General features: G+C 37.9%; 2 protein-coding genes across 2 annotated transcripts in view; one reads left to right on the plus strand and one right to left on the minus strand.

Moving 5' to 3' along the window:
- Positions 1 to 1,176: 1,176 nt before the first annotated feature.
- Positions 1,177 to 5,369, minus strand: trim35-28 (tripartite motif containing 35-28). The gene is made up of 6 exons (XM_079895407.1): positions 4,551 to 5,369; positions 4,337 to 4,432; positions 4,009 to 4,239; positions 3,218 to 3,240; positions 2,034 to 2,152; positions 1,177 to 1,946 (listed from the first exon to the last, which is right to left on the minus strand). Exons 1-6 carry the CDS (start codon positions 4,974 to 4,976, stop codon positions 1,411 to 1,413), a joined length of 1,431 nt encoding a protein of 476 aa, XP_079751533.1. The 5' UTR covers positions 4,977 to 5,369; the 3' UTR covers positions 1,177 to 1,410.
- Positions 5,370 to 5,932: 563 nt separating this feature from the next.
- megf8 (multiple EGF-like-domains 8) overlaps positions 5,933 to 24,361 on the plus strand; it is a 29,627-nt gene continuing 11,198 nt past the window's right edge. The window contains exons 1-28 of the mRNA XM_079895897.1: positions 5,933 to 6,443; positions 7,847 to 8,107; positions 8,786 to 8,949; positions 9,271 to 9,486; positions 9,718 to 9,898; positions 10,451 to 10,539; positions 10,639 to 10,852; positions 11,110 to 11,290; positions 14,352 to 14,497; positions 14,607 to 14,717; positions 15,728 to 15,879; positions 16,435 to 16,536; positions 16,675 to 16,822; positions 17,105 to 17,268; positions 17,494 to 17,697; positions 17,795 to 17,998; positions 19,388 to 19,630; positions 19,765 to 19,883; positions 20,036 to 20,167; positions 20,644 to 20,757; positions 20,862 to 20,945; positions 21,022 to 21,279; positions 21,399 to 21,583; positions 21,676 to 21,889; positions 22,822 to 23,062; positions 23,186 to 23,318; positions 23,843 to 24,087; positions 24,201 to 24,311. Of these exons, the coding sequence (XP_079752023.1) occupies positions 7,936 to 8,107; positions 8,786 to 8,949; positions 9,271 to 9,486; positions 9,718 to 9,898; positions 10,451 to 10,539; positions 10,639 to 10,852; positions 11,110 to 11,290; positions 14,352 to 14,497; positions 14,607 to 14,717; positions 15,728 to 15,879; positions 16,435 to 16,536; positions 16,675 to 16,822; positions 17,105 to 17,268; positions 17,494 to 17,697; positions 17,795 to 17,998; positions 19,388 to 19,630; positions 19,765 to 19,883; positions 20,036 to 20,167; positions 20,644 to 20,757; positions 20,862 to 20,945; positions 21,022 to 21,279; positions 21,399 to 21,583; positions 21,676 to 21,889; positions 22,822 to 23,062; positions 23,186 to 23,318; positions 23,843 to 24,087; positions 24,201 to 24,311 (4,527 nt within the window). The 5' untranslated portion in view covers positions 5,933 to 6,443; positions 7,847 to 7,935. The remainder of the gene's footprint in view (positions 6,444 to 7,846; positions 8,108 to 8,785; positions 8,950 to 9,270; positions 9,487 to 9,717; positions 9,899 to 10,450; positions 10,540 to 10,638; positions 10,853 to 11,109; positions 11,291 to 14,351; positions 14,498 to 14,606; positions 14,718 to 15,727; positions 15,880 to 16,434; positions 16,537 to 16,674; positions 16,823 to 17,104; positions 17,269 to 17,493; positions 17,698 to 17,794; positions 17,999 to 19,387; positions 19,631 to 19,764; positions 19,884 to 20,035; positions 20,168 to 20,643; positions 20,758 to 20,861; positions 20,946 to 21,021; positions 21,280 to 21,398; positions 21,584 to 21,675; positions 21,890 to 22,821; positions 23,063 to 23,185; positions 23,319 to 23,842; positions 24,088 to 24,200; positions 24,312 to 24,361) is intronic.

Consider the following 24,361-nt stretch of genomic DNA (forward strand, 5'->3'; position numbering starts at 1 on the left):
ATTTGAAGCTGAAAAGCAAAACTGATTATGCCTAGGTCAAGCTAGTAAAGTAGCTAGTAAGCTAATTATTGACACAATAATTTGGACATCAATTTTAGCTAATCTAAATGAGTCTAGTGCAATCTGAGATTTTTCTGTTATTAACCAATGTGGGTGTTCCTTTTTCTTGATGGGAGGACGCAAAATTGAAATAACGTTTGAGACATAAGAAACACATTCAGTCTGATAAGTGAGATCATTTATTGTTGTTTAATCAATTTTCTTTAACTTTCACCTGCTGATGGCACACATTGTACAGCATATCTGTAAATAAACATACCTGACACAATTGAGTGGCAAATAAAAATGGAAAGAGTTATTGTTAACTATATTTAACTAAAAAAAACTTGAGAAAATTCTTGTTATTGAGTCACATGACCATTATAAGTTCAAATAACAGTGTAGCTGATTTAATGTTGACTTTTGTCATTCAACAGTAGAAGGGTTAATTGTGAGATTTAAAGTTGATTAAAAACACTTTCTCTACTTAATGATCAATAGTGTTTCTGCAGAAATAAAGATGCCATTCATATATATATATATTTTTATTATCTTTTATTTTTTTGTGGTATTTACTATGGTGACTTAGTAAATACCACAAATATTACATGAAAAATGATGATGCAAGCTTAATGTCTGCATAATATAAAAGCATATTCTCCATTACATTTTGGAGTTTTCCAATATTAGTACAAGTTACGCTCAATAGCATTTGTGGCGTAATGTTGATTACCACAGAAAATAGTTTTGGGAAAAAAAAAAAAAAAAAGAAGCAATAATCAAGGATCAAGGTTATGGTGCTGCACTTAAAATGGAAGGGAACGGGTCCAGTTTTTGGAGGATTTAAAAGCAGAAATGTGAAACTTTTTTAATTTTATATTAATATTATTATATTTAATTATTATTATATGAAATTATATTTAATTTCAATTTTAGAAATGTGCTTACATTAATTATACTTTAAAAAAATGTGTATTATTTGAGATGTAAAGCTTTTTGTAGTGGTTAGGTTTTTAGTATTTATTTAGTCAGACTGACGAAACTGTAAAATTGGATATAACAGAAAATGTTAGTAATTTTTCCCACACTGAAATCATGTTAGCACATATTGTTTATGTCTTGTGGCTATACTATTAAAACAGTATTTTAAAGTTTATACATTTGTTTATTTGCAATTCAGATTTTAAAGAAAAAGGAGAATCATGGTGCAATGCATTTCTGTGGTAATCATTAAAACATAATTCCACAATGCTGTTGCTTGACTTAACTTGTACTGGATCCAAAAGCTCAATATAATTCAAACAGTATATCAACTTTAGAAGAGGTTTTAGACTCTTCAGCCTTACCAGGCTTAGATGTTAGCATGTTAACTTATTGTTTGTTTATGCTCACTTTAGCAGGCAAGATAGAGATTGGTGTGCTCTGGAGCCCTGGGCCAAAGATGGGAAACAGCTTTTCATTGAACTTATCATTATACGTGCATAGGTGCTTGTTGTTGCCTGTATCCCAGAACGACACTTCTCCCTTCTCCATATTGACCTTTACCCTGATGGTTTCGGGCCTTCTCTCTAGATTCAGCACAGTGCGTGGAGTGGTCAGAGCATTGTAGACCCCTTTACTCAGGCCGATGGTCCACACTCCTGCTTTTGTTGTCACTGTGAACTTCCTCTTCCGAACTACTGACTCCTTGCATACTCCCAAGATCCATTTGGGGTGGTCAGCCACTTTGACCTCCCAACGGTGGCGCCCTGAAGAGAAACCTTCTGAACCAAGAACAAAAACACAGGGATCGAACCTCTCAGGGTTGTCTGGGAAAGACTGCCTCTCCTGACTCTCTTGCACACTGGAAAAATCAGGAGATATAGAGAGCCAAGGCGAGACTGTGTTGGGATCCAGGATTACAGGCACTGCAGACACAAAAATTTGAAGGTGACCCACAAAGTTCTCTGAGTTAGTATTACAGATATTGTATACAAGATGAAATGTGCACTCACAACATGTGATATGAGATTGCATATTTTCCCAGATTTTGTAACCCAAAGCGCCTACATGCTTGGCCATGTTAATGAGAGCTCCTTCAACCTTCCTTGGTTCATCACCAGTCCACTGGGTTCTGTGACAGACATCAAGTGACGTTTACCCTCTTACACACAGCAGAATTAAAGTCACAATGAAATGGACTGAAACAGATTGTTGAAAAATGAAAAAATGTAGGACAGGGACTTGGTTATAAGAGTTGTTGATTGGATTTTGAGATGTGCATTGCACTTCTGCATACGTCTGTCGTTTTCACTGGAAGATCCAGTTACGATATTTTTATTACATTTTGAGGTAAAAAAAAAAAGAAAGAAACATTATGTTCACAATTGTTTATCAAAATCCAGTTACTTTTATTAGGAATCCGACCGATAAAGAATTTAGCGAGGGTGAAAGAATTCCCCATGAAAATTTCGCTACAGGTTCAGCTGGTCATGCGTATTAACCAACAGAAAACTGCTTGACTTTAAAATGACTTCTTTGTGAGCTGTGCTTATACATCACAACACTCATAGACAGTGGGAATTTAGCTAATGTGACCACACCTTAAAGGTACAGTACACCCAAAAAGAAATTAAGTCATTATTTACTAGTGTTTTTGTTGTTGTGTTTTTATTAATATTGATTTCTCAAAGTGTTGCGCTTGTGTGCTACACAGTGAACGTGCAGTCATACACAGCAGACCAGTGGACGAGGTAAGGATTTAATTAAATAATAAATTACATTTTTGTTTGCTTTTTACCAAATCCTTGTATGCCCTCAGAGCACTTAGAATATATAGAATATAAGTCACCAGGGATCGTTCTGTGACCAGGTTTGAAGCCAATCGCTATTCACTGCCATTATATGGATGAGGATGAGCAGGACATTTTGTGATCCGAAAAGCAAAGAAGGACATATGGCATTAGAACACTAATGCCAAAGTAAATAATGACTTGATTTTCATTTTTGGGTGAACTAACCCTTTAAGCTCTATAACATGCATTTAGAAACTAGATAGAGGGTAGTTTCATTTCATGTCAACTTTAAAGCATATTAGATGGAAAAAAGGGCAAAAGGGCATCAGTGTGAGCAAATATAGCAATTCATAGCATAACAGAACTAAGAAATATATGAAAAAAAAAAATTGAGAGGCACATACCTTCTTTTTAGCTTCTGGAAATTCTGAGAAAGAAAATGTGAAAAGTTCACTTAAAAGAGCTGAATGAAGGATTCATGTATAATTTAGTTATTAGTTATGTTACAGTATGAGAAAACCCTTTATAAATGTAAGGAGTCAATGAACTAATGCTCAATTTCCATATCTTGTTTAGTTACCTGGTTTAATAAAAGATTTTGCTGTATGTTTTAAGGCCTTGCATGGCTTAGCCCTACAGTACATTGGTGATCTCCTCCTCCTTCTGCTTCCATAATATTTACAGGTTGAAGTTCATTTTTCCCCGTTGACTGATTTTTTCGAGATTTAGGCCATTGTCCTGCAGAGTTTAGCTTCAACACCAATTAAACAGGCCTGATCCAGCTAATCAAGGTCTTACTTCCAGGCAGATGTGTTGAGGCAAGTTGGAGCTAAACTCTGCCGGACAGAATGGGGCAGGTTTGGATATCCCAGTTTTATTAATCTGTTCTTTTTTATTGTTACATTTTGTATTTATTATAGTTTTGTTGATTGTACAGCACTTAAGGTACAACATTTGTTGCTTTATAATGTGCTTTATAAATAAACTTGAACTTGAATCTATTAATTTATTGAAAAGTGCACTTCATACATACAATAACTGGAATGTACCTCTGCTGAGCATGTTTAAGTAAGTCTAATCAAAATGTATGGATGCATATGTGTGTCCTGTTTACAAATGGTAAACTGAGAGTAAGTTTTAATCATTATCTAGACTGGTACACAAAAAGTTATTACCCCCTCCAATAAAATCTTACCTGAAGGAAAGTCAAGTCCTCGGCTCCCATTTCCCTCTTTACCGATTGAATCAATTCTGCGAGAGCTGAAATATCACGAGTGATGCTTTCAATCCTCTCATTCATCATCAGCTTCTTCTCATTTTCTTCTCTATGCAAAGCATTTATTCTAACTGTCTCCTCCTCATTTAAGACCTGATGGAGTCTCTCAAACTCCTGCTTGATTTGCGTTTCTGCCTCTTTGGTCTGTCCCTGTAACAAAACAGAGAAGTGAAATGAGCATATGGTTTAAATGATCAAGACTTTGTTGAAGTTTTTGGCCTTTAAAACGTTTTCAGAAACTGTTTACCTCAATAAAGGAGATTGTGTCTCTATATCTTTTTTTCGTTCTTTTGAAGGAGTCCTGCTTACTTTCCAGTATTTTTATTTTCATGTTAAGCTCATCCTTTAAAAAAAATTGCAAACACAAACAAAAAAAGTCAGTATTCATTTTAGCTGTAACATGAAGGATGTTTCTTTTGGTTCACTACTTATCATGGTGAGGGGAAATGTAATGAGCTCACCTTGCAGAAAGGCACTCCCTGATCTATCGGCACCAGCTCGTGTCCTGGGTGAAGAGTCACGCATTCCACACACACAGGTTCCTCGTCTTTAATGCAGAAGAGCTGGAAGGGGCGCTGGTGCAAACCACAGATGGCCTCATCGAAAGGACCTCCTGTTCTCCAGTTCCTCTCCTTTTTATAGGATACGCAGGTGTTGTTCAGTGCACGGTTGGGGATCGGTGTCTCTCCGTCGCAGCATTTTCGGCACATCGGGCACTGCTTTTTCGTCTGGTTCTTCCAGCTGCTCTCCAGACATTGCTGACAGAAACTATGGCTACACGAGAGCAACACGGGGTCCCTAAAAATGTCTTTACACACAGGACACGTTAAGTCTGATTCGAGAAGAGATTGTCTGTCTGTGATGTCCTCGTCACTGCATTCTGCCATGTTAGACTCGAGCTGTACTTTCACTTTCGCAAAACGCCAATATTTTCTTATGGGAGTTTAAAAGATGCTTAAAAATCGCTGAGCTGTTTAAAACAGCAAACCTTTAGCGCCTAAAATGTGTTGTTTAAAAAGAAAAGAAAAGTAGTAAGCAATTTTTAAGGACGAGGCGTTCTACCTGTTTTCGTCGTATTTCTGTCACTGCAACTTCCGCGTGTGTGTGTGAGAGAGAGAGAGTGGGCGGGGACAGAAAATCAGGATAATATAATAAAAGTGCAAACAGTCAAACAAGTTTGTCTACATTTTCATACAGAATTGGTTTGAAATCTCTCAACAACACCACTAGTTAATTGGCTTTTGATATATAGAATTACAGATATATGAATTTCTGTCAGGAATTTCATGATCGGATGAAGTTTTCTCTTAAAGTATTTTTTGTCGTTTGTGATATTTATTAATTAATAATTGATAATACGTGATACATAATAAATGGTGTAATGTTTTGTCAATATACATTGTTGAATATAAAGAAAAGTATTTGAACAACATTTATGAACAAAAAAATAAATAAATATTATTAAAAATATATGATTAAATGTAAGCATAAATATTTTTTTCAGTCATTTATTTTTTAATATATTAAATAATAAAAGGTGAGTAAAAATAAATGTACATTTATTTTATTTATTTATTTATGTAACATGAAACTGACATATAGCCTATAACCTACGGCGTGAAATAACAAAACGAAAATGTAATAATTTAGCTATAAAGTAAATTGTTTATTTTAGTCTGTTAAATCACTCCATACGTTGTCTTAATATCTATATCAAGCTTGCTATTGTTTTGACACATCAATGGTTCTCGCCAGGGGATCGTCATTTTTGTCCTAAGCATTAAAAGTTTTAAAAAACCCTGACATGTAAGATTGCAATGCAATACTATCAAAAGACCAGCAGAGAACCCGTTCAGCATGCTCACGGTTATAAGGCTTTGTGTTGTTGACAACCATCTGGAAGCGCGCACACACACAATCCCCAGTTAACAAACACTAAGCACACAGCTGCACGATTCAAGACGCGTCCTGGGCATCAGGAAAAACTTAGGCACACGGTTGATGTTGGAGCAGTTATTTCTTGGATTTTTAGCCAGAGGTTAAACCAAAGAGGAAGCTCACATTCTTCTTAATGACATCTGGATATGTTTGGTAAATAAAGCCATCCTGTGAGCAGAGCTCAAGGCCTTTGATTCCAGCAGCTCGCCTCTCACACATCATCATCATCCGCGGTGGTCTCGCGCTTTAAACCGCCGCTGGGCTCAGCAACAACACCACCACTATAGCCGCAGCGATACTGCTGGGGCGTCGCGTCGCGTCGCTCAGCGCGTCTATTTATTTATCTACCTGACACAGGATGTAAGTTACGAATACATCAATGCTTTAGAAACATGGAGACCAAGACTCGGGAATTGGTGAGTAAATGAGCGGAGGACGGTTTGCTTTTTCCCGAGAGCTAGCGGGATAGACATGGCTAACGTTAGTCGGTTAAGTTAGCTTGTTCAGCTAAAGCGCTGGATCAGTTGTCGGTTTTAACAGTCTCTTTGATTGATACGAGTCAGTAAATGCTTAACTGACAATGGACAGATGTACATTGTTATATACATTTTTGTTTCACAGGGGACAGTCGGTTAAATGTCATGACAGAACAGCTAACGTTAAGTAAACCGTTAGCCCAGCATTGCTGTTACAATGATGCCTGTGTCAGCTAAACCAATACATACTAGTTTAAAAGCACAAATTAGAAAAAAAAAAGATTGGAAAATTAATCAAATTCCAAATGCACGCCTTCTTAGATTTTATGTTGGGTCATTTTCTGTGTGTATGTCACATAGTTTCGTTGAAAGTGCTTTTTTTACTCATAAGGTTTGTGCTACTTTTGCAGCAAATATGGGTGATTCTGGTCTATTGCATAGTTTTCCAAAGACAGCTTAGGGTTTTTGCAAGCATCCCTTTTGCATCAGATGTTGTCTTTTTGATTAGATAAGAATGCTTTGATTATCCAGGACAACGAATTTACAGTCTCTGCTGTGTCAGTGACAAGACAAAAACATAAAACGACCAGATTTAATAATATATATAGGCTAATGCAAATAAGTATTAAGGATAGTATCTAATATAAGCATTAACCTTGTAAAGCCTAATATTTTTCTATTCTTTTTTTTAAAAATGGAAACTTTGAAAAAAAAAAAAAAAAGTTTCATGTTTTGTATCATGTTTGATACACCAGGCTTTTTTGGCTAATATGCTATTGTTAGAATATTACAATCATTCCATTAATTAATTAATTGTAGGGCTAAAACATGCTTAATGCAAAGCAATAAAATGATTGAGAGATGTACATATAAACAAATATATTCTTTCTTATGTTTACTTAAAAAAAAAAAATCAAAAGATTTCACAGAAAAAAAGTGTACACATGTAGATGTTTTACTTGATTTGTGCAGTGTCTGGTCTGTTCTGTGTTGTCATTTATGTTGTATGTGGTGTTAAATGTTGCTTGGTCAGCAATTGTTGTTTTTAATGGTGCTATATAAATAAAGTTGACATTGACATGTACTAGAACTTGAAGGTGGACATTTCTAGAATTATAATTAAAGGCCTTTTACTTGCTAAAACAGTATGAAATATCAGTCAGAGGGCAGAAGGCATGTAAATGATTTTCAGCAGAGGTTTTTCTGCAAGTGTTGATTGAGTTGATAATTTAGAGGTCTAATATACAGTAGGCTATTTGGGGATGCCATATTATAGAGTTAATTTTACTGTTGTGTTATTTGTGGATAATTCATATATATAATTTGATGTTTTTTCTCTATAGGTCTTCATACTGTGAGCAAGTCCAACTTCCCACCCTCCAGCAGTTTCTCCATCTTTTTCTCACTTTGCCCTTTGCGGCTGGAGGAGAGGATGATTTCCCACACCCCGACTCTCCTGCTGCCTGTCTTGATGGTTCTGATCCCTGTTATATGGGCAGGAGACTGTAAGGGCCAAAGACAGGTTCTCCGGGGTGTCCCAGGATATGTCACAGATGGGCCGGGAAACTACTCTGTGAATGGGAACTGCGAGTGGCTCATCAAGGGTTGGTGTCAAAAACTACAAAAACAAAGGGCTGATGAATGAAAGAAGCTTTATTAGCATATAGTAGAAATGAAAGTTTTCAGTTTTTTTCATTCATCCAATCTTTTTTCTAAATACATCTTATTGATCTTATTGTGAACGATTTGTTCATGCATCAATGTTTCTTTTTTTAAAATTTTTCATAATTTGGTCAATCCAGATATTCTGTTCTCTTCAAACTATAGACCTCTCTGTGGTGACGTATGACAGACTTCTCCAAATAATTAGTCTGTCTAAAGTCTAAAGTCTGCCCCTTTCTGCAAGCTTGCATTCAGATCTGCCTCCATCCAATCAACAACCGATAGATAAAACCAAGTCTTCTACATTGTTTTTTTTTTTTGATTATCTGTTTCGCTTGGATGCACATCACAATATGGAAGAAAAGATCTGTCACTACATTTGTTTTATTGCATCTTGAATTCTTTCGTCACATGATTAAGTTGGTATTTCAGTATTTGCTGCTTTAATAAAATGAGAGCTGAAGGAAATCTTCTGCAGACTCATCATGTTACTAAGGATGGCTTACTTAATAACTACCAATATCAGTAGCTAAGTGACCGTAACACTTCACTCTCTCAATTGTGATAGTTGTATGTTTGTTCTATTTGTAATTGGAACTCTTCCTGAACTACTTCTTCAGCTCCCAGCAGAAACCATCGCATTGTGCTTAACTTCACGTTTATGGAGACGGAGTGCACCTATGACTATCTGTTTGTCTACGATGGAGATTCCTACCAGAGCCCCCTACTAGCAAGTTTAAGTGGCATCACCCTACCACAACCAATTGAAGCCAAGTCTGGTAAGGTAAGCCCAAAAGTATCAGTTTACATCCTCTGTTCAACTCTAGTCTGAGTCTGTGTGCTTTTCTTTTCAAGGAGTCAAAATGCACTCACTTTTTTTTTCTTTTTCTTTTTTTTTTTGCTTAATGCTTTTTATTCTGCTTTGAGAAGTTCCATCTTAGGTATTTCCATTTATGTCAGCGTGTGTCCGTTTTATAAGACCATGAGTCATAAGAAACTGTGCCAGAGCTTGACTGCTAGACTGGTTTCTTCCTCATTTTCTGCCTCTCTTTGTGCATACATAGTCATTATAATTTGTTCATCTTTTTGTTGTGTTCTTTACAAGATGCTGCTCCACCTCTTCAGTGATGCCAACTACAACCTGCTGGGCTTCAATGCCACCTACACGTTTTCGGTTTGCCCTGGGGACTGCGGTGGTCATGGGCGCTGTGACGTAGCTACTGCCCGCTGTCAGTGCCATCAGGGGTGGGGAGGAGTGGACTGCAGTACCCCTCTCTGCTCCCAGGTCTGCACACAACATGACCATGGTCGCTGTGATAAGGTAAGGAAAAGGGAACCTCTTATTCATACATAAATTAAGTAAAAAAGTACTATTATTATACTATTAGTATTAGTTTTATTAGTAAAAGTATTGTTCTCCAGGTAACCCATCCTTAATAACATGAGTCTGCAGAAGATATCCTTCAGCTCTCATGTTATTAAAGCAGCAAACACTGAAATATCAACTGAATTATTTGACTAAAGAGTTATTGAATCCTTCTCTTGATTACAGAGGGGTGAGCATTGTATCTGCAACCCTGGCTTTGTGGGACAGAACTGTCAGTTGGGTCTCCGTGACAACAGTGGGGCAGGACAGTGGTGGGAGGTGAGCTCAGGTGACATTCAAGCAGCCCCTCGCACCGCCTCTGCTGGAGTTTACCTGGCTTCCGCTGGAGCCATGTACATGTTCGGAGGTAAGACGGAGTGAGAAAGTTATTCAGCCTTTCCCATCGCTGACTGATCATTAATCACTTCTCATAATCTGGGATGTGGGTTTCACACATTTAAAAAATGTTTTTGAATCATTTGATTCAGGGGTTTTTCAAACTTTTTGCCAAGGTTTCTTGCAAAGGACCCCCCTCCTACAAAATAAAGGCAGCCATGTATCTTCAAGTATAAAAACTTTATATGTATGAGAAACATATTAGGCTTCATATATTAAATTATTATTTAACTGTATTTTACATTATCAGTCTACTAAAGCAATATTTACTTTGTTAATTTTTTTACATAGACATTAAAATGTTATATACAAACTATATACAGACTATCTTCCAGTAGAATAAATTGATCACAATTGTAGAAAATCAAAATGGAACAACAATATTATAAAATAATTTATTTATTTAATATCTTATTGTTGGACGTTAACTTGAACATGAACTTTGATTTTATTTTACTCTCTATTTGAAAACCCTTGCTTTAAAGTACAGCTGTGATTTATTTAAATTCTTTCTTTATTTCAGGGTTTGATCTGAATAGAGCACTGGGGGACCTTCTTGTTTACAACTTTTTGACCAATAATTGGGAACAGATGTCACATTCATACAGTCCAGTAAGAAACTTCTTCTCTTAAGAATTTTCTTATCTTATGTATTTCTAATAATATATCTTCATTTTAACGATCCCATAAATAATATCACCTCTGTATCAGGCTCCTCGACATTCCCACATAGCAGTAGAATGGCAAGGCAACATGGTCATCTATGGTGGTGAGCTTTCCAACCACTCATTGGCTAGTGATGTATGGGTGTACCGTGCACAGCAAGATGAATGGCAGCAGCTAGGCCAATCAAACTCTTCAGGGGCACCCAGGCTGGCAAATCATGCTGCAGCGATAGTAGATAACTATCTCTATATTTTTGGGGGTGAGTAAACCATATTCCTATTCTTAAATGGAGGATTCTAAAAAAGACCAACATGAGCATTAATGTGATTTTGTTCAAAACACATGGAAAAAATACATGCTTTATCTCTTTTTTTCCTTTCCTGCCATCTGTCCCCACAAATGTCTGTCTGTGTATCCTTGCTTCTTCTTTTTTATATATATTTATATTTTTTGTTACTTGGACTTAGGAGAAATTGTACCTATCCTTAAGAATAATTGATCGACCTGTGTTTTCAGGGAGGACAGAGGAGGACATGTTCTCCTCATCACTGTACCGGTTCCGGTTGTGGGATGGAGTGTGGGAGGCAGTTCAGCCTACGGGTGGAAAACCACCTGCTACTGCAGGACACAGCATGGTTTATCATGCCCATTCCAAAACTCTGCTGGTGTACGGGGGGCACAGACCTACCACTGCTAGGTATGACAACACCAGCTTACCACTGTATCGCACACTTTTGTGTTTGTAGTATAAGATGATTATATAGCAGACACACACACACACACACACACACACATATACACACACAGGGATGTCACTAGGATTGGAAGACGGGGGGCTTATCCCCCAGGGTATTTGTAACTTGGGTTTATATAAAATCTTACAGTGAATTTGAGTTAAAAAACAACTATGTATATGTTTAGCTGTATTTGTCTCTTCAACCCCGTTACCATCTTCAGCCCTGTTACCCTAGTCTCAACCCCGTCACAGTCACACCTACATTTTTATTAATTATTTTTTTAAGTTTATGAATAAGTAATTTAATGTTTGTTGAACTTAGTCAGAAATGTTCAGAGCAATCATAAGAATACAGTTCAAATTCTGAAGTTAAGCCACATCTTTGATCAAAAATGATAGGGTTGCTGTCACAAAAAGTGCCCATTTCAGGCTTTAGTATAGCATAAGTGTAAAATTATATGTAAATTTTATGGTGCATGGTACAATTTCTGGTAAGCTACGCTTTTTTATTATTTCAATTCAATTCAGTTATTGTAATTTGATTTAATATTGACTCATTTGGATAAATATTAGGTACTCAAGATGTTTTTCTCAAGAAAAAAACAACTCACCTAATGCTGTAAACATACAGACAGCCCTCTCAGCTGGTAGTATTATTTAAGGTTAAAAATAACTCAAATTAAATATAATGCGTTTTTTTTATTATAATAACAACAACTTTATTTAATGATATAAGTAAAAATATAATAAATATGTAATATAGAACACATATTTAGCAAAATACTCTCTATAGCTCTTTTTTTCCTTGCCAACTACGTGCTATCCTATGTTCATTAAAGGGCTTTCCTGAGGTAAATGTGACATAATTGTTCTCCAGCTATGTTATTGACCTCTTCACGCTGATAAAAAAAAAAAACACTGATTGATCGATATTATGTATGAGGAATATACATTTCGGTAAGTTGTAGCCTACTACTGTATCTTTCAACAGTGTTCGTGTTTTTTTTTACTATTATCTAGTAGAGATGATCGGTTCACGTGCGCTAGGGATTTGTCACGTAACATTTACAAACGCCAAAACGGTATTTATTGTTTGAATTTCGTAATAAAAGTGACAGAATCTAAAAGTTGAGATTTTTTTATATCATTAGTAACCTGCTCTGTCTAACGTTAGTCTGTCGGTCTCCGTGTCCTCTTTGCTTCTCGATTTTTCTGTGCGTGAGAAAATGGATGTGTGGCGTGAGAGCGTGTGAAAAGTATCAATTGCTATGGAAAGCCAAAATGTTCACAATTCGCGTGCTTTTGACCGCCGTATCAATATTAAAATGCCGTCTTCATAACGCCGCTAGGCGTTAAATAAACGCCGTCAGGCGATAAGTTAACGTCACACGCCGCCACGCGTTAAAATAACGCCACTCGCCGATAGATGTTAAATTGACGCCACACACCATTCAAAGTGCAGATTTATGAGCTCATCTACATGGCCCCTCCTCTACTGAGTTTGATATGAAAAGCCAAAATGTTCACAATTCGCGTGCTTTTGACCGCCGTATCAATATTAAAACGCCGTCTTCATAACGCCGCCAGGCGTTAAATATGTTAAGTATCATATATGTTAAATATGATAAGTTAACGTCACACGCCGCCACGCGTTAAAATAACGCCACTCGCCGATAGATGTTAAATTGACGCCACACGCCATTCAAAGTGCAGATTTATGAGCTCATCTACATGGCCCCTCCTCTACTGAGTTTGAGGACTCTACAGCAAGTCGGAGAGGACAATCCCGTTTGGAAGAGCACGAAAATGGCAAGGAGAGGATTTGTTTTGCGGTGTAAACACACTGTAAATGACTTTGAGTGTGAAGTGTAAATGTAAATGAATTTTGTTCAAGAAAAAATACAAATAAATAAATAAAATAAAAAGGTCTAGCTTAAGATCCGGCGCGATGTAGTCTGGCTCGCCCCTCCCGTTATCAGAGACCAGAAAAAATGTCTGTAGAGTCAAATCATTTCAGATGTCTAACTGCGATTAGTGATCGCAAATGCCCAGCTAATTTGTGCATAAATATCCCTTAATTTCCCTTTATGCAATTCCTTAAATTCATTCATTAAATTATATTTAAATTAAATAACAAAGTTTGGGAGGAGCACGTTCAGATAATCAAATCAGCACGGGATGAGTTAATCAACTCATTGAGTGCGATAGGATGGAGTTAGCCATTTGGCTTAGAACAAGGCTATCAATGTCGCTGCCTTCATGAAGTGAATCATTATTTATGATTTTTCTTTCTTCTTTAAATTACGGCAAGTCGGAGAGGACAATACCGTTTGGAAGAGTGCGAAAATGGCAAGGAGAGGATTTGTTTTGCGGTGTAAACACACTGTAAATGACTGCACTCGCCTTTTTACTCTGATAATCCAGGGTCTGATGTCTTTCAGTCATCATTAACTCTCTGCCCATTTCGTATTTTTAGCCCAAATCAACTCAGATATACATAAACAAATGCACTTTGCATAGCACAAGGCTTAATTTAAAGAAGAAAGAAAAACCATAAATAATTTAAACTATGTGACATTATGATAACAAACTAATAGTAAAATGTTCCGGAAAAAATATTACTTTTATAGCACAATAACCTGTTTTTGGAATTAGCAGTTTACGTCTTATAATAATTACAAATTCACGATTTTCTGTAAACTGCTTTAAAGCAATGTCTATTGTGAAAAGTGAAAATTTGACTGACAGCTGGACAATGCTGTTCAAATCACATTGAAAGGCCCTAAAGCATACACAAAAGTTTGGCTGGAAATGTGTGTAGTTCATAAGTTCATAAAAGTCTGTAAAAACAGGAGTTCTCTATTAAATGTTATTTTATATCGCTATTCAGAAAACAAAATGGGGGAATATCGCATGAGTAAATGGAAAAATTGTAAACTAGTACTTGAAATCTGACAATGTGCATTTTTTTCATTGCTTTTGTTTCATGCTTAAAGTTACAGTCTACTCCTGTCTCAACCAGGTTTAGTGTGCGTGTGAACTCAACTGATGCTTTCCATGTTGAGAAACGATTTTGGACTTCCTTCCGCTCACGTTTTCCTGCCAGTGGCCCAAGGGAGAGAGCATTCCACACTGCCACCGTCATCGGCAACTACATGGTAGTGTACGGTAAGTAGAGATAGAGTTGTAGAACTACACCCAGCCTTATTGTTTCTGTGGTTTCAATGAGTGGGAATCAAATTAATTAAGGGAGATCTGTTTCTGTTTTTTATCTCAGGAGGGAATGTGCATATTCACTACATGGAAGAGAAGTGCTACGATGAGGAGATCTTTTTTTATCATCTTGGTTGCCATCAGTGGGTGTCTGTTGGCGAAAGCCTCAGTCAGCGTAAGTGTATTTTTAATGGTCAGGGAGAGAGTCTGTTTAATACTTTGTTTAGAGAGGAGATGAAGTATGATGATGCATGTGATTGATGATCCATGCATCCCTGAGGACTCTTTGCAAAAAATAACAGGAGAGCCTGTACGGACTCGTGTGCAAGATGCTTTAGTCTGACTGGGGGCTTGTTATGACCTACTCTTGAGAGGTCATTTGTTGTGTAAATGCCCTTGTGTCTGATGCAGATTTACTGGCCTTCAGCTTTTAAACAAAATGGATTCATAAGAAATAAAACTGCCCTCAGATAAAACAGTGTTTTCTGTTTATTTATTTTTTATTGTAACTTAACCAGAGAAAGCTCACATAGGTTTGGTACCCTTCCTAGTGCCTGTCAGGATTTTTGCAATTGTAATTTTGTTTGTGAGACATTTTTTCTGAAATGTGGTATTATTCCATAATGATGCTTCAGTTCAGCCCTCTAGGATATTGGGATTCTTGTAACTCTGTAATTGTACTACATAATTTTATTGTTTCCTTACTTTAGTTATTTTCAATAGGCAATTTATAGAAGAATGTACATCTATTAAAAGGAATGCTCCAAGTTAAAGGGATAGTTCACCCAAAAATGAAAATTCTGTGATCATTTACTCACCCTCAAGTTGTTCCAGTTGTTGTACTGTTTTTCCTTCTTCTGCTGAACACAAAAGAAGATATTTTTAAGAATGTGGTATACTAGAGAAGTCAATGGCTGCTGTCAACTGTTTGGTTACCCATATTCTTCAAAATATATTCTTCTGTGTTCAGCAGAAGAAAGCAAATCGTACAGGTTTGGAACAACTTGAGGGTGAGTAAATGATAACAGAATATACATTTTTAGGTGAACTATTTGAGCTCAATTAGCAGTTGATTATCACAAAAAACAACTTTGTCAAAATGCTCTTCTTTAAAAAAAGTTTTTTTGAGAACTTATATTATTTTTTCTGTGACATGCTAACACTGTTTCCTCTTTGCTCCTATAGGAGGTGCATCAGTGAGAGGCCGATATTCCCATGTTGCTGCTGTCATGGAGGGACGCGTGCTGCTAGTTGCTGGCGGTTACAGTGGGGTTGCTCGTGGTGACCTCTTGGCATATAAAGTACCGCTGTTTGTAAGCAGTGACCCAGGAGACAGGGTAAAGACATTAGATTACACTTTTCCTAGGGTTTGTTTTTCTGTAAGTGTTTGTGTACACACATTACCATTCGAAAGTTTGAGGTTGGTAAGATTTTTAAAATGTTTTTAAAAGAATCTCTTAGATTTATTTATTTAGATAAAAAAATACAGGAAAACAGTAATATTTTGATCTATTATTACAATTGAAAATTTTTTTTTTGTTATTTTAAAATGTAATTTATTCCTGTGATGGCAAAGCTGAAGTTTCAGCTGCCATTACTCCAATCTTCAGTGTCACATGATACTTCATCATTTTTTTGTATATGCTGATTTGGTACTCAAGTAACATTTATTACTATTACTCAATGTTGAAAACATTTGTGCTGCTTAATAACTGTTAATTTTTTTCTTTGATCAATAGAAAGTTCCAAAGAATAGGATTACATTTATTTGTACCTAAAATCTTTTGTAACATTATAAATGTCTTTACTGTCACTTTTGATCAATTTAATGTGTCCTTCTTGAATAAATGTGTGAATTTGAGTACATGTGTGTTTGTGTTTTTGTATAACAGGACACAGTATGCGCCGAAGCTCCAGATGAAAGCTTGTGCCTAAAGAATCCAGAGTGCAGTTGGTGTGAGGGTCGTTGTCGGGAATACCAGCCCACCAACCCGGTAATACTTCTCTAGTTTTTTTCATTTGCATTCAGCTCATCTCATGAGCTTTTGATACTCATGCCTTTCTAATGCCAACAATAATTTTCACTTGTGTGTCTCACTGCTTCATCTGATTAATGTGTGCGTTTTACACAGTGTGGCAGCACCGGATGTCTGGGCCTGGCTCGTTTCTTGTCGGACTGCCAGTCATGTCTGGTGTTCAGTGGGGTGCCAAACTCTCTACCACAAGTCTCTGGGGAATTTGGCTGGTGTGTGCAAAATGAGTCCTGCTTGCCTGTTTCAGGTAAAGAGAGAGGAGAGAGCAGACCATAACATGACTTCTCAGTGCTCCACACACTGCTCAGTAAATCTTTATTTCCGGACACTTTTTACAGTCTGTGAAATAATGTGTTACTGAGTGCCATGTGTTTGTAGATCAGTTTTAGTTGTGCTGTGTTAACATACTGTGCCTTTCACTGGTTTTTAAGCTCATGTACACAATATACGTTGATGTCAAGTGACCTGTGTGTGTATGTAATCCTTTGGCATATCATGTGTATATTTTGTACACTTTGACCCCTGGCAGAGCGCAGTGCATGCCGCGTGGACCAGATCTCTGGGGCGTACGGCTGGTGGGGGGAGCGCACGCGTTTCCTCACCTCCCTCCCCTTCTGTCGCACCGAGAACTATGTCCCGGGACTGCACCTGCTCACCTTCCAGCATCCACGCAATCAATCACAGCCTGACAAGGTATGACAGGTTCAATCCTGAGCTCTCATGACCCTAGCTCTGCACCCATATATGGTTCTCACCTCTGTTTTTTCTGTTTATGCACTCTTCTTGTGCTATCACTTTTTTATTATTTTATCTCTATATTTTCTTCTTGCAAGTTTTTTCTTAAATTGATGTTATTCTTCCTCTGAGCACCCTCCACCTCTGCTCTTCTCTCTCACACTCATGTGTGCTTCTTTGTAGGTATCTATCCTGCGCAGTACCTCCATCATCCTCAATCCCTCTACAGAGATGGATGTAACACTGCAGTTTCGGGGATTTATTCATCCCTTATGGAGCGCCCCTCCTCCTGCAGCTCCACCTCAGGAAACTGTTGCCATGTGGGCTCGAATTCAGAAGCTCCACTTCACTGCTCAAATGGCTGCCGGACCCAACTCTCTTCAACTGGTATGGAATATCACAAAATCAGGTTTCCTCTTTTAGACAAGAAAGTCGTGTCATGGGTTACAGTCTCTTGAGGCTTTTAAACCTCTCTTTCGTGCAGACGGATGTGCTGGGACGGTGGTCCGCTCAGGAGGAGAAGGAGATCCGTATGCTATCCCGGCCGGATGGTTCCCGTCTGTTCCAGAATCTTACACGAGGAAACTGGTACCTGATCCAGGCGGAGGGCTACCTAAATAACTCTGCGTCGGGACAGACTAGTGAGATGGCTCTTACCTGGAACCGCACAGCTTTACCTGGAGGCAGTGTAAGTGCATATTACCTAACAGAGCAGCTTAAAATAAGTCTCATATTATATCAGACTTGCAAAATATTCTAGATTTAACTTTTTAACATTTTAATTTTTAGCGCTGCAACTATTGCAATACCAGTTACATTTCATTATTCTTGATAAATGGAGTTTGAAGAAACACTTTTCACAGTTTGAAAAACGCAGAATTGTAGTAATCTTTATTTTTATTCATTGTTTTATTCATTTTTATTCAAAAATTGTATATTTATATATAATTGTTCATATAAAAATATTGTTTCTTATACATGTTGCATATAGGATTTCAGATTTCAATCCCGATAAGTTTATTATGATTTGATCTCTTTTTGAGTTTATTATCCCCTTTGATTTGATAAAATATTATTATATAATGAATGTTGTTTTTGATCAAAGTGATTATGACCTGTCTTAATTATTTGTATTATATTTTTACATATATATATATATATATATATATATATATATATATATCAGTGGGGATTTCTTTAAGACTGCAAGGGAAGCTCAGCTTCCCCTATAATGTCAAAAAATATATGGTCAAATATGTACTAATGTGTTAACATTTCATTGACTAAAAATGCGTTAGAACACGTTCATCTCGAAGACAAGTTCGCTCAGAATCAGCTACATATAGCAGGTCGGCTGACTCGATTTTTCCTTCTCATACATTCCCGTAGCGTCACAGTGGATTTCCCTGTTGAAGCCTAGCGTCCATTGACTTCAATGGGGCTCCTTTGAACAGTTTTTTTCAGTGCTTCGAAACTAGACGGTCATTGGATAAATGCTGCGATTATGTCCCGCCCACGGACGCTCAGCGTCTCTGGGGGTGAATGGAGGAGTGGGCTGGCCTGGACTCCGGGCTTCTGCATGATGATTGGAGGGTCTGTCGAAAGACTGCATCTCCTTTTGATTGACAGCGATTTTGTCTATTCGAGCTCAGTCCCATCGCGGATTTTGCAAGTGCAGTCGAAAGACAAACTGCTGCAACCTATTTCTTGGTATTTGCTTGATGAAGTTGATAGCCAATTTTCATCATACATGTCACACAATTATACACCACATTCCTTGTTTCAGTTTAACCTAATTCCCACAACTCCGTCGAGTTTAATATTTTTTTTTAGATTGTTTGTTCATTCATTCATACAGTAGGCTAGGTTAGCGTCGTAGGGATGAATTTATGTATAAATAAATGGAAAATTTTTATGATGTAGGCCGAAAATGAGCTTCCCCTCTTTGAAAGACCAGCAGCCGCCACTGATTTACTATATAGTAAACTTTTAAAATATGCTTTAATATTTATGTAGTATCATATAATGCGGTTCATTGCACTTTTACATCCTGTCCTTAATTTCCAACATTTTCCAGGAGATCTCTTTCCTGTTCCTCGAACCCTTCCGTTCCAATTCGTGTTCAGAGTACCGCTCATGCTTGGCCTGCCTGTCTGATCAGTCTTGTGGCTGGTGTCCCACCATGAACCTGTGTTTTCTGCGCTCTGACATCAGTCAGCAGCCTTGCATTGACCCCCAGGGAGAGGAGCGCCACCTACTGCTCAACCCTCAGCATTGCACACTATGTGAGGAGTATAGAGACTGTGCCTCCTGCACTCAGGTACTGCATCTACATCAACGTGTCTGAGAGACTGCCATGAGTGTTTTGATCAAGAGCAGCATGCAGTCTGTTTACCAACTTTAGTTTTCTGTTAGACTGCAGCGGAGTTCAGTCTCATGTCTGAATGTTTGTAGGACCCCTACTGTGAGTGGCAGATCAACTCCAGCAAGAAGGGAGATTATCTGTGCAGTCGCCGTGGGAGATTAGAGGGGTCTATCCGGGAACCAGGAGGGTGTCCTAAAGTTTGCAACCAGTAAGTTTGAAGTGATAAACTTGTCTATGAATTATTTGTTTGGTGAATGTAATATCTGATGAGACTGAAGGACCTCAAAAAGATATCGACCTAGGTTCTCTTTTCATATTCCATCCTCTCTCCCTATCTCTCTGTCTCTCTCTCTTTTACAGGAGGTTGACGTGTGGAGAATGTTTGTCTAACTCCAGTCAGTGTGCATGGTGTGAATCTGCTCAGACCTGTTTCTACTTTGCTGCGTACCTCACAAAGTTCCCCTATGGAGAGTGCAGGGACTGGTATGACAGGTAGGATTTTGCAGCTTCTGCTGGGACTTTAAACTGCTGGGACTTTATAATAATTATAATAATAATAATAATAATAATAAAAACAAAAATAATAATAAATAAATAAATATAAACAATGTGATTTATATCAACAACTATTAATGTAATAATAATATTTAATAATATTATTAGTATTCTAACTCTTAAAATGTAGAAATGTAAAAATCTCTCAAAATAAGATTAATTAATTTTAATTTTGATTGAATGATTTATCATTATACTGTAAAATAAAATATATTCAATAATAAATATATTTTTGTTGTTAATATTAATGATGATAATAATAACAATAATGAGAAAAATAATATAAATTACAGTACAGTAGTATTAATAGTTCTCTCATAATTTCTCCCTCTTCAATTGTGATTGCTGTACTGAACTACACAGCTTGTCGTTGCTTTTGCTGAAAATCTTCCTCTCTGATCTTCTCTCTCCAGTGTTCACTCTGTCCCTCAGTGTAAGCAGTGCTCTGCTCTCGCCACCTGTTCAGAGTGTCTGCAGACCTTTCAGTGCGGCTGGTGTGGAGACTACAACAACCCAACCATCGGCAGGTAGGATAGAAGCATATATCAGTGAATTAACCTCATAGAAAACTTCTCTTCATCTCTCTTTTATCCTCTTTACATTACTTCCTGCCCTTCTGGTTTTTCCTCAGGTGTTTGAGAGGTGACTGGGGTGGGATGGATGATCCCTCTGCTGTTAACTGCAGTATGGCTGTAGCTGAGGTGAAAGCCAGCAGGTGAGATTAAAACACTTTATACCTTAGTGGATGAGCAAATGTCTTATGATAATTATTTGATTTTATCTTCCATCAGCCCTGAGCCTCAAACTTTATCGCCCCCTCGGCTGATGGAGCTTGAGATGGAGATGGAATTGGAGCTAGAGCTGCTAGAAGGTATGGAAGGAGATGGAGATGCTGTTTGGTCCTATCCATCCTGTCCAGATGTGGAGGAGTGTCGCTTGGGCTTGCATACCTGCCATCCCTCCGCTACCTGCGTCAACACTCCAACCTCCTATGAGTGTCACTGTGAGAGGGGCTTCACAGGAGATGGAGTGCACCACTGCAACCAGACGTGAGACTTTCTGTTACACTGTTTGCAGGGGTGGATGTTTTTTCTTTTCTAGAGCCATTAGTTATTACAGCTCATAGTTCTGCCTTGTAATTTGTAATCATGTTCATGCTCTCTCTCAGATGTTATAACGAGTGCCGTCAGGGCCGGTGCAGTGGGAGTCCACGGTTTGAGTGCGAGTGCTCTTTGGGTTGGACCTCGGACCCGGCCACTCTGGTGCTGAGTGGAGTGGAGTGTGATGTGGATTGTGGATGTAACTTCCACAGCACGTGTATTACGGCTCCTGGGATCTGTGACCAATGCCAAGGTAAAGAACCCTTCTGAGTTTAAAACATCCATTTCTCCATCTTTTAGCAAGTTCTAAGCCCTTACCTACTATATTTTTCTATTCCTCCTCAGATTGGACAACAGGGCCACACTGCGAGCACTGCAAGCCTGGTAGTTTTGGTTCTGCTTTGGCAGGGGGTGAAGGCTGCATTGCCTGTCAGTGTAACGGCCACGGTGACGCTCTACAAGGGTTCTGCCATAACCAGACCGGCCAGTGCTACTGTACCCACCACACCCAAGGCCCACACTGTGAGTCTTGCCTGCCTGGATATTATGGAGACCCCAGGTGAGTGTCACACTTAGGACGAGCTCTGATTAGGTGAGAAAGGTGTCTTCAAATGTGAGGATAGATGAAAATGTGACGTAAACCATGGGTTTTCAGCAGGGGGTCTGCAGATTTTTGTTTGACCTCAAAGTTAATGTCATAGTCCAACCAAAAATTTAAATATTGTCATCAATTACTTGCCTTTGTGTCGTTCCAAAGGCACAAGTTTTAATGAAACTTGAGAAATTTCTCTGTTCCCTTCATTGAAAGTATTTTCCACCAAAACTTTGACACTTTAAAAAGTATCTAAAAGGAGTGTAAAAGTAATGCATATGAATCAAGCTGTTCAATCCAATTCTTCTTAAGAAACAATAACTTTATATATATATATATATATATATATATATATATATATATATATATATATATATATATATATATATATATATATATATATATATATATATATATATATATATATATATATATATATATAGTTTTTCTATAAAATTTCTATATAGTTTTTCTTAGTTACAAACCCCAACTCGACCCTAACCTGAGGCTGTTCATTAAACATTAACCCGGACACGACCCGAAACCCGTAGCAGACCTCTAATTTACATTGGAAAATTGTGGGGCACTGAAGAGCTGGAAAGGACTCAGGCAACCCCTGTAACGTTTTAATATCATAATAGACGCTTGCTGAAGCCATACGTTTTAATGAATTTTAATATATCCTGCTCACTTTACAACTTAACATAGTCTAGAAAATCTGAAAGAAAATTTGTTTCACAATTCTGAACACATTTACAATTTATTGATTCAGTTTATATAGAAGTCTATGTTTTGGGTGAATATGTTGGTGGGGCACTGCCCCACCTGTCCTTACAGATGAGCCGCAGCTGTTCTGTTTTATACAATATGTAACATTGAAATGAAAATTTTCCTCACAGGAACAACGGTACCTGTTTCAGGCAGTGTCAGGGTCGCTCTGTTCTGCTTTCCTCCTCCTCTTCTGTACCCCTGTCCCTCTCGTCCTCTCTGGGGTGGCATGGAGCAGTCGGTGGCCATGGTGGGCTGTCTCATTGCCTGTGGGTCCTCTCTGTGTCCCAGGATTTGGCTCCATGCATGCCAGGGCAATCATGCCCACCTGTGGCCCTGACCTGGCACCCAGATTCACACACCCAGTGCACAGTGAGTAGATTATTCCACATCAATAGTCTGCATTCATTACTGTCAAAACAGCATTTGTGGCATGTAAATATAGTTACCAGCTAATACTGTGGCCGGAAATGTTTGCATTTATTTATCCGACAGAACTCCTATGTTTATGTATTTGATGGGTTGCCACGATTCCTCAGCAACGGTGTTGTGCACTCCGACCGCAACCTCATTGGAGCATTCTGCGGCACAACAAGAATGGAGCCAATTACTGTTGAGGCTACATCAGGTGAATGACAAAAATAAGGACCGAATAATTGTGTTAGAAGAATTGTGTAGAATTTACGTCATAGTGAAATACACTAATGAAACAATAATATAATAATTTTACACTAATATATTTTTTTCCTGTGATGGCAAAGCTGAATTTTTTTAGCAGCCATTACTCAAGTCTTCAGTGTCACATTATGCTTCAGTCATTCTAATCATTCTAATGCTGATTTGGTGCTCAAGAAACATTTCTTATTATTATCAATGCTGAAAACATTTGTTCTTTTTATTTTTGTGTACATTTGTGATGCATTATTTGTAGGATTCTTTGATGGATAAGAAGATTCTGTTTCAAAAGAACAGCTTTTATTTGAAGCCAAAATTTTGTAACATTATAAATGTTTTTACTGTTGCGGCCTTGCTGAATAAAATGATCTATTTCTTAAAAAAAAAAAAAAAAGAATTCTTACTGACCCCAAACCTTTGAATGTCATGTAGTTTTATATATTGTCATGATAACTTACTTAATTTCTTCTCCTCTAGGGGTGGTATCTGTGTATTTTGAGGCAAATGTCACCTCAGGACGTGCACAGGGTTTTAATGCCTCGTTCTGGGTGAAGCGATGTGGAAATGGAAGTTCTGGAGAGGGTACAGCTGAGTGCCAAGCAGGAGCTCAGTGCGTAAACGGCCTTTGTGAGTGTCCCCATGGTTTTGGGGGTCCACAATGTGACCGTCCTGTCTGCCCAGGGAATTGTGGGGCAGAGGAAAGCAGAGGCACCTGCAACATGGTGTGTAACACTCCTACTGTGGCCGATTGTGTTCAATAACATAAGATGTACTAAAGTGAATTTAAGACAGGTCCCACAGTTCTCAACTTACATGTTTGCATATACTTTTACAGACCCTTGGCCTGTGTGTGTGTACAGAAGGCTGGACTGGATCAGACTGTTCTTCTATCTCAGACCCAGACAGTCTGGTTTGGGAAACGTTGCTCGATACTCAGCTCTCTGCGGTTAGATTAACTATTTCCTTCAAGACTGTAGAAAAGAGATTCTGTTCTTA

This window comes from Squalius cephalus (genome assembly GCF_949319135.1).
Source record: "Squalius cephalus genome assembly, chromosome: 15".
In the NCBI taxonomy this organism is placed as follows: domain Eukaryota; kingdom Metazoa; phylum Chordata; class Actinopteri; order Cypriniformes; family Leuciscidae; genus Squalius; species Squalius cephalus.